This window comes from Coregonus lavaretus, assembly GCF_964263955.1.
Source record: "Coregonus lavaretus genome assembly, chromosome: 1".
NCBI lineage: Eukaryota > Metazoa > Chordata > Actinopteri > Salmoniformes > Salmonidae > Coregonus > Coregonus lavaretus.
The window spans coordinates 89,921,236-89,940,685 of NC_139988.1; the positions used below are offsets into that span (position 1 = coordinate 89,921,236).

At 43.3% G+C, this 19,450-nt stretch overlaps 1 protein-coding gene across 1 annotated transcript in view; it reads left to right on the plus strand.

Moving 5' to 3' along the window:
* Window positions 1-4,694: 4,694 nt before the first annotated feature.
* LOC311134359 (cAMP and cAMP-inhibited cGMP 3',5'-cyclic phosphodiesterase 10A-like) overlaps window positions 4,695-19,450 on the plus strand; it is a gene marked incomplete at its 3' end in the record, with an annotated part of 68,524 nt that continues 53,768 nt past the window's right edge. The window contains exon 1 of the mRNA XM_084168009.1: window positions 4,695-4,936. Coding sequence (XP_084024135.1) covers window positions 4,873-4,936 — 64 coding nt within the window. The 5' untranslated portion in view covers window positions 4,695-4,872. The remainder of the gene's footprint in view (window positions 4,937-19,450) is intronic.

Here is a 19,450-nt window from a genome sequence, read left to right on the forward strand (position 1 = left end):
CGCCAACCCAATCTCAAAGAAGAAGAAGGAGAAGCTATGCAGCCTTGTTACAGGCTGACAGAAGTGCATGTGATACCAAAGAACCATACAATATTTAATTTAAAGCTAGTCACCATGTAATTGTAATACTTTCCTACCAGACCATCAGGTCAGTGAGTGTAATGGATTAGCTACAGTAAATTACTGTGAATTTTACAATAACCCACTTGTAAGTAGTTGACAGTAAGTAATTGAAAATTAAACATCAACTTTCTGTGAACCAGCTGCCATTAAACATGGAAACTGCACAGTAACCTCTAGTGATGTCACGTTTGATACAGGAGCTCCGAGGCATGTGTCGAAATCGCTAAGCAGTCTACTTCGAAGCAGTGTGCCGATGCCTGTATGACTTTATCAGAAGCACGTGATCAATGATGTCCGAAGATTCGTTTCGTTGAACAACCACCTGATTGGTTTGGTATTGGTTTGGTAGAAGACATAAAGGCTACGCTGCGCACGTGCTACGGGGTGTGGGACATCATCTATAATAATTTGGCTGCTCTAAATTCTTTTGTCTAGCAGGTGCCACTAGTGTACACTGTGTTGATCAAAGCCTCAAGTAATGAACCTATATTTTACACAATTGGATAGAAAACCTCAATGCTTCAGGAAGCTTTGTTTACCAATCACTAGCAACCTCTTAACAGTGCAGTGCTTGAGTGTTACAAGCTCTTACAAAAATGACAGAACTGACAATGTCAAAAGAGATGCTCTACTATCATCCACACGATAAAACCACTTAAACTGGTACAACATTTCCACTGATGGTTGGCACAAATACAACCTATTTTAGACCATGCTCCTAAATATGATAATTAGCCCCTGCCAGCACATTGCCCACACCTACATTTAAAAGTCCAGTAATATGTGTACCTAATGCTGTGTTTGTAACCAAGTGGGAAGTGGGAATTTAACACATACGACTGGGAAAAATCCACTTGAACGGCCGGCCCTACAACTGGTAATTACTAGTGGGAAAAATCCACTTGAACGGCCCTACAACTGGTAATTACTAGTGGGAAAAATGTCTATCATCTCTGAGCTCCGATTTCTCCCACATGCTGACCTCTTGACATCACCTACTAAGGAAATTACCTGGATAACAGCATTTTCAACAGTTAAATGTAACAACAAAACATGATTTATAAAAAAGTAATCTATTAATATGGTTTTTGAACTGTATAAAATGTTTACTTTTAGTTTATGGTTGATGCAGCTTGTTGGCCATTAGCCAATTGGCGTTTCCTAATGATTTCAAAGCACGTGAATGCATCCGACTGATATTTACGACTTCACAACTGGTAAATTCCCACCTCCCACATGGACACAAACAGCGCTTTACGGCTGTGGGTGGGTACGCAGACTCACGAGCCACTGCGGCCCCTCATGATGAGTTCCGTTGTTTTGTGGCCCCCAAACCCATCAAAGTTGCCCATCCCTATACTAGATTATACTCACATGTACCCTAAAATGTACCGGCCAGCACCACGTGAGTTCCTATGTGTGCCTCTGAAGGTACCTTTTGGTGTACCTTTGACCTTTTTGCGGAAATTGCCATTGGCTGCACAGAGCTGCATTAAGAGCGACACCATGCAGCCTTTGTTTACACGTTGGAACACTGGAATGTGAGATGTAATCTACACCTTGATTAGGATGATAGAAATCCTCATTATTTTGTTTCATGATTTCAATTTCAGTGTCGTTATTTCAATATAGCCTACTCTTTCTCATTCTGAACTTCCAAAGTGAGTAGGACTGGTGTGGCATCGTGACAATGACTACACGAGCAGCCGCTTACCGATTTTGACAGCTCTAACACAGTTACACCTCTGACACCGCCAAAACACCAGCTATGCGGCTATCACGTGTTTACGCTTGATCTGATTGAATCTAGGCCTTAATGTCTAGTGTCCCTGAGCACTGCTACTGTTTAGTTGGTGACAGATAAATCGCACAATTATTGACTTGATTCCGGGCAACTTTTAGGAAAGTACAGAAATGTATTCTTGCCAATAACTTTGTGGCCAATCACTGTTGTGGCCAGACCTGGTGACGAAGCAGGAAAATCAGGTTGCTGTCATCTAAGAAGTTGTGAGTTCAAATCTCAGGTGTGGTTGTCCCCCAATGTTGAGGTCAATTCCATTTAACTTCCAGAAAGGTAACCCAATTCACATTTTTCCAGTATTGAAAGTAATTGAATTATAATGGACATTTCTGTGTACTTCCTGAATACAGTTGTTGTTGTTGTATAAGTACTTACAAAATACATTTTAGCTGTAGAAATACACTACAAGTTGTTTCCACTATTTTCACCACAACCCAGTAGCCAGTAACTTACTATAAAATTACATGGGAAAAAAACTGTTCATGCCATAAGAACATCTAAAGTATACTATAAGTTTATATGCAAATGAAGCATGCCAAGTTCATTTGCATGAGGTGTCAAAAAGTACCCAAGTGCATTGCAATTGACAGTAAACGTATAGCAAAACACTAATACAGTATCCTATTACTGTAGAAATGTACCGTAAAATGACTGTAAAATGTACTACTAAATTAATAGCAATGGCTAACAGTGTAATTTCATGTTATCACATTTTGAACCATATGATTTAGTGAAATGTTTTCAAATGTGCAATTCCGTTCCATCTCATATTGCACAAGTGAACAGCAAACCTGGTTTAAAAAAAACAGATAAAGCAACACCTCACGGCCCAACGCCTCTCCCCTATTTGACCTAAATAGTTTGTGTGTATGTATTGATAAGTACATGTGCCTTTTGTAAAAAAAAAAAAAAATGGTATGTAGTTCTGTCCTTGAGCTGTTCTTGTCTATTAATGTTCTGTATTATGTCATGTTTCATGTTTTGTGTGGACCCCAGGAAGAGTAGCTGCTGCTTTTGCAACAGCTAATAGGGATCCTAATAAAATACCAAAATGTGTTATCGCTGTTCAGCTAAAAATATGACCCCACCGGGGATTTGATCTTTCTGCTGCACCACAAAGTCTTTAGTGTACCCCTAAACATTCATTACCCATAATTCATATCTGCACTTAGCAAAAGAGTGCCATCTGCATTGCTATAAGCAGTTATTCTGACTATTCTCTCATCATTGATTTATTTCAGTAATTTGAGGGTTTTCTGTATAGTTGTCTAATGTTGGTGGGGCATATTATTGTGTTTTAAAGATGCACTATGCAGAAATCGTTCCGCCATTTCCTGGTTGCAAAAAATTCAAATAGTTTGCCTAGTTTCAGTTTATGTGACAAAACAAGCAAGTATAGTGTAGAGAATCATTGTACTATCTAAACCGCTGTGGAATATATTTTCCATAACCAAAAATATAGTATTTTCAGCTGTTTGAAGCTGGTGTACAAAACCGAAATGGCCTCCCGAGTGGCGCAGCGGTCTAAGGCACTGCATCGCAGTGCTTGTAGGTGTCACTACAGACCCGGGTTCGATCCCGGGCTGTGTCGCAGCTGGCCGCAACCTGGAGACCCATGAGTCGCACAATTGGCCCAGCGTCATTTGGGTTAGGGGAGGGTTTGGCTGGCCGGGATGTCCTTGTCCCATTGTGCTCTAGCGACTCATTGTGGTGGGCTGGGTGCATGCATCACTGACTTCGATCGCCAGTTGTACAGTGTTTCCTCCGACACATTGATGCGGCTGGCTTCCTGTGTTAAGTGAGCAGTGTGTCAAGAAGCGGCTTGGCAGGGTCGTGTTTTGGAGGACGCATGGCTCTCCACCTTCGCCTCTCCCGAGTCCGTATGGGAGTTGCAGCGATGGGACAAGACTGTAACTACCAATTGGATATCACGAAAAAGGGGGTAAAAAAACCCCCCAGATCTACTGCTTCTTATACTTGCTTTCAATGAGAAATACATTTTTGTTATAGATCTGTCAATGTGAATTTGGTCGGGTCGCCCAAAAAGTTACATATTGCAGCTTTAATGTTACCAACAGGTTGTGAGTTCAAATCCCAGGTAATGAATGACGTTTAATAATAATAATAATAATGGTGTGAACATATACAATGTAGGTCAAAGCGTGCCAAATATATAAGTTGAATACACTGTATGTTTAAAGCATAGTGTGTATGTCATAAAGACTGAAATGTGAATTGGGTTTACTTTCTGAATTGACTGGAAGTTAAATGGAATTGACCTCAAATTGGGTTATCACACCTGTGATTTGAACTCGCAACCTGATTTCACATATGCAAAACGTGGAAATGTCACATGTGAAATCATGTGGTTTTTCCATAAGGGCGGGAGACAGGAGTTGTCAGCATTCATCTCCAGCGCCGCCAAAAGTCGACACTTCTCAGTTTATTCCCTCTACGAGGCTACTGTATACTGCATTGTGCATTTGTAGGGCAGAGTACACTCCCATTTCTCACTCCTACCAATCCGCGCCTCCCTCCGTTCCGTCGCCTTCCTGTCTTTGTCTGCCTCTTGCACATTCACTGTTTAACTGCAGCCACGGCGAGGAGAGGAGGCGGTCCAACCGACGTTGAGCTACACCTCGTAAAAGGCAAGGGGAGTGAGCAGACCCTGTACCCGCCGCTGCTCTCGCCTCTACGGTGTTACCTTAGGCTACCGTGCTCATCACGGATCACGCACTGCTCACGACCACTGCACCCCCGCCCCCCCCCCCAACCAGCTCGGTTGGGCTCGGGCTATTATAGGACCTAGGACCTAGAATCTCCAGCCATTCTGGACCAACCTCGCCAGTTCCAGGAGCGAACAGCGGCAGTTTTAGAAGAGAGGCACGCCACCCTGGTTTCTCTCCGTCGCTTGTCCCTCCTCGCACTCTGCTCGCTCACAGGCAGACATGGAAGATGGTCCGTCTTCGACAAGCTGTTTTCGAAGGATAACGGACTGTTTTCTGGGCTCAAGTAAGTACTTTTTCTTTGCAACAGTCAAACTGTTGAATGTCATCTTTATCAATGGGCGCATGTCCATCCAATTCTGAATGGAGCCAAGTAAATGTGTTGGTATTTTTACACATGTTGTATTATCCACGATTTGAACGCGGGATTTCGTGGCTCTAGTTTTGGACTTCGCCGTGATCACAATTAGGCTACACATTAATGCTAGATTATTAATATTTATGTATTTTATTTATTTAACCTTTATTTTGACAGGGAGTCATGCTGAGAGACCTATGTCTCTTTTACAGATACACTACGAGAAGCAAAATAGAGATAAAACAAACCAAACAAGAATTAGCCAATTAATACACATTTCTTATTATGATCAGTTGCAATTATAACAACTTGGAAATAGCCTATCCAACTTTCAAAATGGCAACAGATTGATAGCTGATCAGTGATAACATCCGAAACATGGGTGGGGACAGTAGAATACCCCATAATGTACCCTAGTGACGATGAGGAGTAAGCACTGACCTTCACTTTACAAAGCGAGTAGCGGAATGAAATCCCTGGTCCGCTGTTGTGGTAAAATTGATGTACGGAGCTGGTGGTGCGAAAGAGGCAGCACCACCGTTGACCCGTTTCTCCAGAACGCAAAGTCCAGACTCTGTCTCTGCATTGCGCGTACATTCCTTGCCAGACTGCGCCGCTATGACTCGTAGACAGGCTCCGATTGTTATGTTGAACTTAACATGCAAAGTTAAACGTAAAAGCGAAATAAGTTATATCCGCCTGTCTGTATAGTAGACCTATCAAAGATGTCCCTTGACTAGCCCTACACGGGCTGCCACCTATTTACGAGCGTGTTTCTCTGACTCACATCACACCTAGGCCTACGGTTACACTTGATTGTTGTAAAACTGGATGTTTGGACCAAAGCCTGCTGTATTGGCCGTTACATGCACACTATGCCTGCTAACATTTCCATCTGAAAAATGATCACCGTGCCTCAATGAGAAGATCATGTTCATGTTGCTGTCCGAATCATTTTCTCTTGTATTTATCTCAACTCGCACATTATTTCACTTTGCGTCCAGCCTAGTTTGGGGCAGCGGGGGTTAATATAAGCCTGGCTGTCTGCATGTCCAACCTCGGAAACAGTGTTTCACTTTAGAATTTGATCTCAGTACGATACATAGGGAGTGAACTGTGCCCAGACGAGAAGAGACAACTTTTTCTGAGCCAAGCAAAATCACGCATCAACTGATCAACATCATTATCATGGACATATCCAAGTAAATGCCAAAAGAAGAAAAAAAAATCAAACAAACGAAAATGCAGCTAGTGTACTGTCATTCCAGGTTCAATGTTTGAAGTGACTGAGTTAGCTGAAGTTAGCTAGCTAGCTAGCAAGTGACAAGAACGTTTTCCAGCCTGCTTAGCAACCATTTTGTTTAGAACCAATGACCAGTCCTTTTGCATAGCAACTAGACAAAATTAACTCCTCTGCTATTGCGTCTGGCTGAAAAAAGCCATTTAAATTGGCTTTTTAACTACTTTGCAGATATGAAAGAAACATACAATCATTATATCAGTCAAAAAATATCACATTCCCAGTTTATGCTTCAAAACCAACTTCATGAGAGGTTTTAAAAATAGGTTCTATTTGACTCAGAATTCCATGACGTACAGTAAAGCATTGTTGCCAGAACAGATCAAATCAAATCAAATTCTATTTACCACATGCGCCGAATACAACAGGTGTAGACATTACCGTGAAATGCTTACTTACAGCCCTTAACCAACAATGCATTTATTTTTTAATAAAAAAGTAAAATAAAACAACGACAACAAAAAAGTGTTGCGAAAAAAAGAGCAGAAGTAAAATAAAATAACAGTAGGGAGGCTATATATACAGGGGGGTACCGGTGCAGAGTCAATGTGCGGGGGCACCGGCTAGTTGAGGTAGTTGAGGTAATACAGTGGGGGAAAAAAGTATTTAGTCAGCCACCAATTGTGCAAGTTCTCCCACTTAAAAAGATGAGAGAGGCCTGTAATTTTCATCATAGGTACACGTCAACTATGACAGACAAAATGAGAAAAGAAAATCCAGAAAATCACATTGTAGGATTTTTAATGAATTTATTTGCAAATTATGGTGGAAAATAAGTATTTGGTCAATAACAAAAGTTTCTCAATACTTTGTTATATACCCTTTGTTGGCAATGACACAGGTCAAACGTTTTCTGTAAGTCTTCACAAGGTTTTCACACACTGTTGCTGGTATTTTGGCCCATTCCTCCATGCAGATCTCCTCTAGAGCAGTGATGTTTTGGGGCTGTCGCTGAGCAACACGGTCTTTCAACTCCCTCCAAAGATTTTCTATGGGGTTGAGATCTGGAGACTGGCTAGGCCACTCCAGGACCTTGAAATGCTTCTTACGAAGCCACTCCTTCGTTGCCCGGGCGGTGTGTTTGGGATCATTGTCATGCTGAAAGACCCAGCCACGTTTCATCTTCAATGCCCTTGCTGATGGAAGGAGGTTTTCACTCAAAATCTCACGATACATGGCCCCATTCATTCTTTCCTTTACACGGATCAGTCGTCCTGGTCCCTTTGCAGAAAAACAGCCCCATACTTCACAGTAGGTATGGTGTTATTTCGATGCAACTCAGCATTCTTTGTCCTCCAAACACGACGAGTTGAGTTTTTACCAAAAAGTTATATTTTGGTTTCATCTGACCATATGACATTCTCCCAATCCTCTTCTGGATCATCCAAATGCACTCTAGCAAACTTCAGATGGGCCTGGACATGTACTGGCTTAAGCAGGGGGACACGTCTGGCACTGCAGGATTTGAGTCCCTGGCGGCGTAGTGTGTTACTGATGGTAGGCTTTGTTACTTTGGTCCCAGCTCTCTGCAGGTCATTCACTAGGTCCCCCCGTGTGGTTCTGGGATTTTTGCTCACCGTTCTTGTGATCATTTTGACCCCACGGGGTGAGATCTTGCGTGGAGCACCAGATCGAGGGAGATTATCAGTGGTCTTGTATGTCTTCCATTTCCTAATAATTGCTCCGACAGTTGATTTCTTCAAACCAAGCTGCTTACCTATTACAGATTCAGTCTTCCCAGCCTGGTGCAGGTCTACAATTTTGTTTCTGGTGTCCTTTGACAGCTCTTTGGTCTTGGCCATAGTGGAGTTTGGAGTGTGACTGTTTGAGGTTGTGGACAGGTGTATTTTATACTGATAACAAGTTCAAACAGGTGCCATTAATACAGGTAACGAGTGGAGGACAGAGGAGCCTCTTAAAGAAGAAGTTACAGGTCTGTGAGAGCCAGAAATCTTGCTTGTTTGTAGGTGACCAAATACTTATTTTCCACCATAATTTGCAAATAAATTCATAAAAAATCCTACAATGTGATTTTCTGGAGGAAAAAAATCTCAATTTGTCTGTCATAGTTGACGTGTACCTATGATGAAAATTACAGGCCTCTCTCATCTTTTTAAGTGGGAGAACTTGCACAATTGGTGGCTGACTAAATACTTTTCCCCCCCACTGTATGTACATGTGGGTAGAGTTAAAGTGACTATGCATAAATAATTAACAGAGTAGCAACAGCGTAAAAAGATGGGGTGGGGGTGGGGGGGCAGTGCAAATAGTCTGGGTAGCCATAATTAGCTGTTCAGGAGTCTTATGGCTTGGGGGTAGAAGCTGGAGAAGCTGTTGAGAAGCCAATATAAATCACAAATACATTTCTTGGTAGTCCAAAAAGTATTGCTATCAGGTTGTAAATCACAGCTGGCCTGGTACATTATTTGCTGCCGTCACCCATTCGAGATGCATCATTTCATTTTCAATGACTTAATATTATAAACAAAAATGGGCGACTGTAACTAAGGCTGGGGAATGTCAATACAATCAAACTAGCAAGGGCAGTGATCACAAGTCAGTCATATTTTTTCTAATAAAACAATGGCCAGTTTGGGTCACAGTTGCACGTAAAAAAAACTAAACCAAAAAAATAGGCTATGTCTGGCTCACAAATTTGTGCTTTTTTCTTCAATATGGCCCGTGCGCTGATTGAGTTTGGCACCCCTGGGCTAGCGTAACTATTGATGTAACTAGCTATTTATTTAGAAAGCTAAAAACACGAAACCTTAGCTAGCTGTCTGGGAGGATGTCATGTCATTGGAGGAGTGGGTGAGTGATCGACTTTTTCCCCTCATATCATTTTTGTTGGCTACAGCTATATATGCTGCAGGTGTAATTTAGTTATCTAGCAAGGAATGTGAATCGCTTTTCTAGCTAGCTGGCTATGCTGAACTTGAAAGACTGTTATCCACAGTTAGCATATCTCTTAGTTGTCAATCAAATGTATTTGGCATCGATCAAACGGGAGGGCCGTCAGGCAAGTTCCAATTCAGTTTTCAAACCGTGGTTTTGGACCGGCTGCAGAAGGGTGAGGAGGCTACTATTCCCCTTAGTTTATATCAGTGCAATTTTGACGACGAACTAAGCTGAAAAAGTTTGAGAGGGTTTATCTAATGTTCCCTCGTTAGATTTGAGCTCATCTCGCTCTGGCTTTCATTAGTTGTTGATCTTGTTGTTGTTGATGTGCGAAGGCAACTGAGGGAGAGAGAGCCTACCTTTTCAAGGTTTTTTGATCAATAGGATTGTGATGTTCCCAAATGTAAAAGGACTCCCGTGGTATTTACGTATTTGCAGAAATCCATTCAGGTGTATTTTGTGGCTGTTGGCGAATGCGGTCTAATGATCTAAAGTCGTGCTGTTGCTACTGCTTGTAAACACACAGTCCAGTTCAAAGTGTATGATGGTAGGCCAGTTTGGCAAATGGCTTATTTGCATATAGGTCTACTGTACTGTAGCTCTGATTGGCTGTGGCGCACCGGTCTGCGTAGACTCCGGTCCTGGACAGGACAGATGTTTTTATTAGGTTTTATTTACTGCAGTGTCTATTAATTGTCCAAACACACGGCTGCTTTCCCACTCTATATCTAGAATTTTCCAAAATGCCTTACTTTATGTAATTCCCAAATATTCTAGGAATTTATGAAAACGTGAAAATGACCATATTGACAGAAAATGTAAAAAATTAAAAAAATTAAAAATAAAGGTGTCATGTTCTTCCTGGGGGTGTATTTGTACAGATTTTAATAAAATTTCACGCTGCTAAAACGCTGTCAGTTCCACTTTAAATGTGACTGCATTCATGATACAGCACTGCCTCTTGTGCCTTATTGCTTAATATAGTTTCAGACATTTACGTTCTACACTATTACACTACATGCATTAAATCGTTTCATTAGTGAATACTGTGCAGTACACGTTTGGTAGGCTATGCGAATCAATGTTAGTCTGGCTGGTTCATATGGACCTATAACTTCATAATGAGCTGAGCACAAATTATTTGATCATTTTCAGCCAGAGACCCTTTGCCATTTCACTGAACACAGCTGTCAAATCTATAGATTAGTATTGGGTTTTAGAATGTTTACAGTCATATATCCATATCATATTATATATATTACAGTCATATATCCATATCCAGGCTCTGTCGCAGCCGGCCGCGACCGGGAGACTCATGGGCGGCGCACAATTGGCCCAGCGTCGTCCAGGGTAGGGGAGGGAATGGCCGGCAGGGATGTAGCTCAGTTGATAGAGCATGGCGTTTGCAACGCCAGGGTTGTGGGTTCGATTCCCACGGGGGGCCAGTATAAAAAAAATATGTATTCACTAACTGTAAGTCGCTCTGGATAAGAGCGTCTGCTAAATGACTAAAATTTAAAATTTAAATGTAAATATTATAGATATGGTTTTATTTGTGATTTGGAATAACCGCAATGAACAAAAAGTAGGCTGTTTTTTTTTTACACTGTACCATCAGACTTTGCATGTCACTTGAATATCACTTAGTAAAATGGAATTGCCATTGACCATACTATAGTAAGGTTGGAGACCAAGGTGCCACTCACAAGAAAAATACATCCTTTATCCCCTCAGCAGTGACAAACCTAAATAAGACCGATGAACTGACATGTAAATGTTCAATGTGTATATTTTATGTCTGTTTTGATTATTTTACTGTAAGCCAGAGCGCCAAAGACACATTTTCCATTCTTTGTCAACTTAATGGACAATCAAGTTTTCTTATCTTCTGATCTTAACAGGTTTATTACACAGTTACAACACAGTTACAACACAGTTACAACACAAGTTACAACACTTGTACATTTAACTGATGTGAATGTAATGATTAAGCTGAGGTTACACACAATACACAGCTATACTGGACCACTGTGTAATTACATTGGGGTTATACAGTATTTAACTACACAATACACGTCAACTTATCCGTCTACATTTGAGAAAAAGATTTAACTCAGGAATATTTTAAAATGGGGACATGAAACAGATTAAAGATATATGATTGGAAAGCACAGCATTTTGGTGTCAGTATTAAAGTCGACATAATCTAGTAGTCTTTTCAGTGGCATCATGTCAGTATAGTTGAGTTTTTGAGTGAAATATCACTGAAAGGCACCAAAACATTTAGAAATGCTGGTCTTTTCAAAATTAGTGACGTCTCACTCTGACAATCAATTAATCAGGTCTTAATTTAGGATAATCCTGACAGCACTTCCTGGGCCAAGGGAGAGCGCTCAGGGATAGATTAATTGTGTCTGAGGGGAACTGACGTTCACAAAATGTTACATGCACTTTAGTCTCTCTCTCACAGGGGAAAAAACATACTTTCCATGCATCGTCTGGTTCCTGTGTAATTTTCTTAGACAATGTAGCTTTTTTAAACTCGAAATGAAGTGTATACACTATATATACAAAAGTATGTGGACTCCCCTTCAAATTAGTGGATTTGGCTATTTCAGCCACACCTGTTGCTGACAGGTGTATAAAATCGAGCACACAGCCATGCAATCTCCATAGACAAACATTGGCAATAGAATGGCCTTACTGAAGAGCTCAGTGACTTTCAACGTGGCACCGTCATAGGATGCCACCTTTCCGACAAGTCAGTTCGTCAAATTCTGCCCTGCTAGAGCTGTAAGTACTGTTATTGTGACGTGGAAACGTCTAGAAACCACAACGGCTCAGCCGAGAAGTGGTAGGCCACACAAACTCACAGAACGGGACCGCTGAGTGGTGAAGCGCGTTGAGCGTAAAAATGTAAAAATCGTCTGCATAGTGCCAACTGTAAAGTTTGGTGGATGAGGAATTATGGTCTGGGGCTATTTTTCATGGTTCGGGCTAGGCCCCTTAGTTCCAGTGAAGGAAAATCTTAACGCTACAGCATACAATGGCATTCTAGACGTTCTGTGCTTCCAACTTTGTGGCATCAGTTTGGGGAAGGCCCTTTCCCGTTTCAGCATGACAATGCCCCCGTGGACAAAGCGAGGTCCATACAGAAATGGTTTGTCGAGATCGGTGTGGAAGAACTTGACTGGCCTGCACAGAGCCCTGACCTCAATCCCATCGAAAACCTTTGGGATGAATTGGAACGCCGACTGCGAGCCAGGCCTAATCGCCCAACATTAGTGCCCGACCTCACTAATGCTCTTGTGGCTGAATAGAAGCAAGTCCCCGCAGCAACGTTCCAACATTTAGTGGAAAGCCTTCCCAGAAGAGTGGAGGCTGTTATAGCAGCAAAGGGGGGACCAACTCCATATTAATGCCCATGATTTTGGAATGAGATGTTCGTCTTTGTTTTCTGGCCCTCATCGGCGTGTGTGTGTCTGTCTGTGTGTGTCTGTCTGTGTGTGTGTGTCTGTGTGTCTGTCTGTGTGTATGCTGTCCTCTCCCAGTCATAGACTCACATCCGTACTGGTCCCAGATCTGTTTGGATTTTGTAGCCAAGGTTAGTTATTACAAATGAAATAGTTGTTTTAGTGTTGCAATCACATTCCCATCCCATCAAAATGTCACTCCTTTTAAATGATACAGTGGCCCTAGTGTCTTCTCAGGACTAACTGATCCCTTCTTTACTTTGATAGGATTCACATATTCTGAGTAAACTTGAAATCTGTGCCCATGTCTTTGTGTGTGTGCGTGTACGGGTGTGTGTGTGTGTGCGTGTATGGGTGTGTGTGTGTGTGCATGTACGGGTGTGTGTGTGTGTGTGCGTGTACGGGTGTGTGTGTGTGTGTGCGTGTACGGGTGTGTGTGTGTGTGTTTGCGGAGGTTTCTGTCACCCATGGTGGAACATCCCATCCTACATCCAGGACAACACTCCTTGGTTATCAGACGGATGCAGCTACTGCAACACTGGACTGGCCTGTGGCTGCACGGGAAACTCGCTGCTCTGGACTGTGCTGTCCACTCTGTCTCCCGTTCCATGTACCAGAATGCTGCCGTTGGCCAGGACATTCTCACCTTTACTGTTAAACCCAGGCTGAAAGATCTACCAATAAAATATAATCTAGCACTCTGGTACCCTGCAAACCATGACCCATTTTGTATTCTACATGAGTCAAATGTAATGGAGTCCATTGCCCATGTTGTGAATGGCTGCTGTTCATACAAGGATTTGTACATTGCTATACATTACCGTCTTGTTGACCTGATAGCCAGCGAGGAGAGACAAGTGGTCTCACCAACAGCACACATGCAGAGACATTATTGTGTAAGGGGAAGCTGGTTTGATGTTGATGATGATGTGTTCTCCTGTGTGCCAAAAACGCCAGATATTGTTGTTGTGGGGGGAGGCCAGGGGGAGGGGCTCATTTTGGAAGTGGGCTGCTCATTTGACGGCTACATGGAGCAGGCCTTTACCGAGAAGCTGCTTAAGTACCAGCCCCTCGTGGCACGCTTGGACAGCCTCGGGCGGAGGTGCAAGCTGGTGGCGCTGATATTTGGCAGTCTCGGCCACATACACAGGCTTGCAGTGCGTGGCCTCCAGATTGCGGGCCTGACAAAAACTAGGGCAAAGCAGTTGGCTAGGTACTGCTCTGTTTCAGCTGTCGTGGGCAGCCTAGCTGTTTGGAGAAGGAGGTGCTTTCTGTACCATTGAGTGCCATGCATATAGGGACCTTTGAAATGTTTGGATCCTTTTTTTGTAAATTTGAGTGGTGGATTCAAATAAAGTATTTAAAATGTGTGTGTGTGTGTGTGTGTGTGTGTGTGTGTGTGTGCCCTGGGGTCCCAGAGGTCACTCCAGGTCAGCACTAATAGCATCTGACAGGCATTCTCAAACCCAAATGACTGTGGAGGAGGAAGTGACTTAACTCAGTGAAGAAGGCTGTGTTATCATGCTGTACATTTTCTGTCTCTACTGAATGGAGCGAGGAGGAGGAGGGGGGGGGGGGAGGAGGGGGAGAAGGAGGAGGGGCAGGAGGATGGGGGAGAAGGAGGAGGGGCAGGAGGAGGAGGAGGAGGGGCAGGAGGAGGGGGGAGGAGGAGGGGCAGGAGGAGGAGGAGGGGGGAGGAGGGGGAGAAGGAGGAGGAGGGGCAGGAGGAGGAGGAGGAGGAGGAAGGGCAGGAGGAGGGGGGGGGAGGGGGAGGAGGAGGGGGGAGGGGGAGGAGCTCTTTGCTCTTGTTTACTCCTGTCCAACTAGCAGTCTGTTATTTCTGTTATTTTGACTATAACATACAGGTAGATCAGAACTCAGCCCTAAACTGTGTCTGGCTTCAGATTATGAGGACGGTATTATCATTATTATCTTGACTAGACTACTATAACTTTTTTAAGGAGAATGGAATTCTGAAGTTCTTCCATATTTTTAAGACAGGATAGGAGCAGGGAGACTGAAATGCATAGGACTTCATCAAACCAGGATCCACAGGGGGAAGCACATGGTTCCGGAGGCGATATTGTTACCCACTCGACCAGACTCTGGTCCAGTCTACTATAACTTAACCTTGGTGTTGTAAAGAACAGGACCTTGGCCTTTCTATGACGGTAACCTAACGTAGCAGGCGAAACAGTTGGCGGTATCTGAACATTGACTTAATCTGAGTAACTCAAACCAGTGTGTGTGTGTGTGCATGTGCGTGTGTGTGTCTCTCTGTGTGTGTGTGTGTGTGTGTGTCTCTGTGTGTGTGTGTGTGTGTGTGCGTCCATCCCATGAACAACGGACATGCCTTATCTACATCTCCACCTGCCATTTATAGCCCTTGGCCTTTACGACTGTGTACCCTGTTCCCTATACACACGACTGTGTACCCTGTTCCCTATACACACGACTGTGTACCCTGTTCCCTAAACACACGACTGTGTACCCTGTTCCCTATACACTACACTCATTTTCACCAGAGCCCTATGGGCCATGGTCAAAAGTATTGCACTACTGGTCCTGGTCCCTGGTCAAAAGTAGTGCACTAAATAGGGAATAGGGCGCCAGTTATACCCTTCACCCTTTACATCTAATGATCTGGAAATAGACCCTTACCCTTTACATCTAATGACCTGGAAATAGCCCCTTACCCTTTACATCTAATGATCTGGAAATAGACCCTTCACCCTTTACATCTAATGACCTGGAAATAGCCCTTCACCCTTTACATCTAATGACCTGGAAATAGCCCCTTACCCTTTACATCTAATGATCTGGAAATAGACCCTTCACCCTTTACATCTAATGACCTGGAAATAGACCCTTCACCCTTTACATCTAATGACCTGGAAATAGACCCTTACCCTTTACATCTAATGACCTGGAAATAGACCCTTCACCCTTTACATCTAATGACCTGGAAATAGACCCTTCACCCTTTACATCTAATGACCTGGAAATAGTCCCTTCACCCTTTACATCTAATGACCTGGAAATAGTGCAAATTACCTTTCCATGGAAGTCACTGTGTACTGTGTGTGTGTGTGTGTGTGTGTGTGTGTGTGTGTGTATATATATATATACAGTGGGGAGAACAAGTATTTGATACACTGCCGATTTTGCAGGTTTTCCTACTTACAAAGCATGTAGAGGTCTGTAATTTTTATCATAGGTACACTTCAACTGTGAGAGACGGAATCTAAAACAAAAATCCAGAAAATCACATTGTATGATTTTTAAGTAATTAATTGGCATTTTATTGCATGACATAAGTATTTGATCACCTACCAACCAGTAAGAATTCCGGCTCTTACAGACCTGTTAGTTTTTCTTTAAGAAGCCCTCCTGTTCTCCACTCATTACCCTATATTAACTGCACCTGTTTGAACTCGTTACCTGTATAAAAGACACCCGTCCACACTCAATCAAAAAGACTCCAACCTCTCCACAATGGCCAAGACCAGAGAGCTGTGTAAGGACATCAGGGATAAAATTGTAGACCTGCACAAGGCTGGGATGGGCTACAAGACAATAGGCAAGCAGCTTGGTGAGAAGGCAACAACTGTTGACGCAATTATTAGAAAATTGAAGAAATTCAAGATGACGGTCAATCACCCTCGGTCTGGGACTCCATGCAAGATCTCACCTCGTGGGGCATCAATGATCATGAGGAAGGTGAGGGATCAGCCCAGAACTACACGGCAGGACCTGGTCAATGACTTGAAGAGAGCTGGGACCACAGTCTCAAAGAAAACCATTAGTAACACACTATGCCGTCATGGATTAAAATCCTGCAGCACACGCAAGGTCCCCCTGCTCAAGCCAGCGCATGTCCAGGCCCGTCTGAAGTTTGCCAATGACCATCTGGATGATCCAGAGGAGGAATGGGAGAAGGTCATGTGGTCTGATGAGACAAAAATAGAGCTTTTTGGTCTAAACTCCACTCGCCATGTTTGGAGGAAGAAGAAGGATGAGTACAACCAGAGGACAGTGGTCCTCTGTAGCTCAGCTGGTAGAGCACGGCGCTTGTAACGCCAAGGTAGTGGGTTAAATCCCCGGGACCACCCATACACAAAAATGTATGCACACATGACTGTAAGTCGCTTTGGATAAAAGCGTCTGCTAAATGGCATATTATTATTATTTATTATTAACACCATCCCAACCGTGAAGCATGGAGGTGGAAACATCATTCTTTGGGGATGCTTTTCTGCAAAGGGGACAGGACGACTGCACCGTATTGAGGGGAGGATGGATGGGGCCATGTATCGCGAGATCTTGGCCAACAACCTCCTTCCCTCAGTAAGAGCATTGAAGATGGGTCGTGGCTGGGTCTTCCATTATGACAACGACCCGAAACACACAGCCAGGGCAACTAAGGAGTGGCTCCGTAAGAAGCATCTCAAGGTCCTGGAGTGGCCTAGCCAGTCTCCAGACCTGAACCCAATAGAACATCTTTGGAGGGAGCTGAAAGTCTGTATTGCCCAGCGACAGCCCCAAAACCTGAAGGATCTGGAGAAGGTCTGTATGGAGGAGTGGGCCAAAATCCCTGCTGCAGTGTGTGCAAACCTGGTCAAGACCTACAGGAAATGTATGATCTCTGTAATTGCAAACAAAGGTTTCTGTACCAAATATTAAGTTCTGCTTTTCTGATGTATCAAATACTTATGTCATGCAATAAAATGCAAATTAATTACTTAAAAATCATACAATGTGATTTTCTGGATTTTTGTTTTAGATTCCGGCTCTCACAGTTGAAGTGTACCTATGATAAAAATGACAGACCTCTACATGCTTTGTAAGTAGGAAAACCTGCAAAATCGGCAGTGTATCAAATACTTGTTCTCCCCACTGTATGTGTGTGTGTGTGTGTGTGTATGTGTGAGAACTGTGAGCTTGCATGTTTGAGTTAGGGTGTGTGTGTTTTAGGTGTGTTTAGGTGAAATTAGAACAAAAAGCATTTTTTGAAATGCAGGCACTGGAGCTCCATGTATCCATGGATACACATTGACCAAACAACAGAAGGGTTTCCTTATAGTTAGGAAGAAGGGGTACACAAACACTTACCCTTATAAACACACACACACACACACACACACATTGTGTTGGACGCTGTGCTCCAGTCTAGTCCTCTGTTCCACAGACGAGATAAGAAACACATGCTCTATCTCTCCGCCTGGCAAGGGACTCCCTGACGAGCTGTTGACGCACATGCCCCCCCCCTCCCCACTGCCACACACACGCATAAAAACACACAGATACGCGCACACACACACATGTGTGCTCACACACACACACACACACACACACACAGCCTCAGTCTCGTAGAAGTTCATTGGCAGCATGCCCTTGACTATCAGCCAGGAGAGGAGGAGGGGAGAGTGCTCCACACTCAGAGATGAGAGAAGTGTCCTTTTCCCTTTATTCTGTGGCGTGTGTGTGTGTGTGTGTGTACTTATTGATCTATCTGTTTTAGAAGAAAGACATGTCTGTGTGTTTTCATGTGCCTGACTGAACATCTGTAGTTTTTAGGGTTGACCTCTCCCCTCTGACATCACTGTGACATCATAGCTGTCAGTTTCAAAGGAGAACTCGGATCTGGTTATGAGGATTCAGGACACCTGTCTAGTGTGTGTGTGTGTGTGTGTGTGTGTGTGTGTGTGTGTGTGTGTGTGTGTGTGTGTGCACTGTAAAACATTTCCTGTAAAATGTACAGTAATTTACTGGCAGCAATTGTCCAGTAAGTTACTGTAATTTATTTTACACTACAGCTACTGTAATCCATTTGTCGGTAATCAATTTTACGGTACCACAAATGTTACTGTAATCTAATTTACAGTATATTACTGGATTTACCCATTCAGCGGCATATTACCCAGTGTTCTTTGGAGTTTTCATTTTTACATTTCCATTTTGGGCATTTAGTGGGTGCTCTTGTCCTTAGCAACTTACAGTCAGTGCATTCAACCAAGATTAATTTTAATAAAAACATATCACAGTGATATCAATTAAAATGTTACTGTAACCGTTACTGAAAATGTTGTTGCTGTTAAGGATACACTGGTCTTCAAAATAATTGTAATTACAAGAAGATATCTTATGATATACACTACATGACCTGCTCGTCGAACATCTCATTCCAAAATCATGGGCATTAATATGGAGTTGGTCCCCCCTTTGCTGCTATAACAGCCTCCACTCTTCTGGGAAGGCTTTCCACTAGATGTTGGAACATTACTGCAGGGACTTGCTTCCATTCAGCTACAAGAGCATTAGTGAGGTCAGGCATTGATGTTGGGCGATTAGGCCTGGCTCGCAGTCGGCGTTCCAATTCATCCCAAAGGTGTTCGATGGGGTTGAGGTCAGGGCTCTGTGCAGGCAGGTCAAGTTCTTCCACACCGATCTCGACAAACCATTTCTGTATGGACCTCGTTTGTGCACGGGGTAATTGTCATGCTGAAACAGGAAAGGGCCTTCCCCAAACTGTTGCCACAAAGTTGGAAGCACAGAATCGTCTAGAATGCCATTGTATGCTGTAGCGTTAAGATTTCCCTTCACTGGAACTAAGGGGCCTAGCGCGAACCATGAAAACCATCCCCAGACCATTATTCCTCCTCCGCTGAACTTTACAGTTTGCACTATGCATTGGGGCAGGTAGCGTTCTCCTGGCATCTGTCAGATGGTGCCAGATGGTGAAGCGTGATTCATCACTCCAGAGAACGTGTT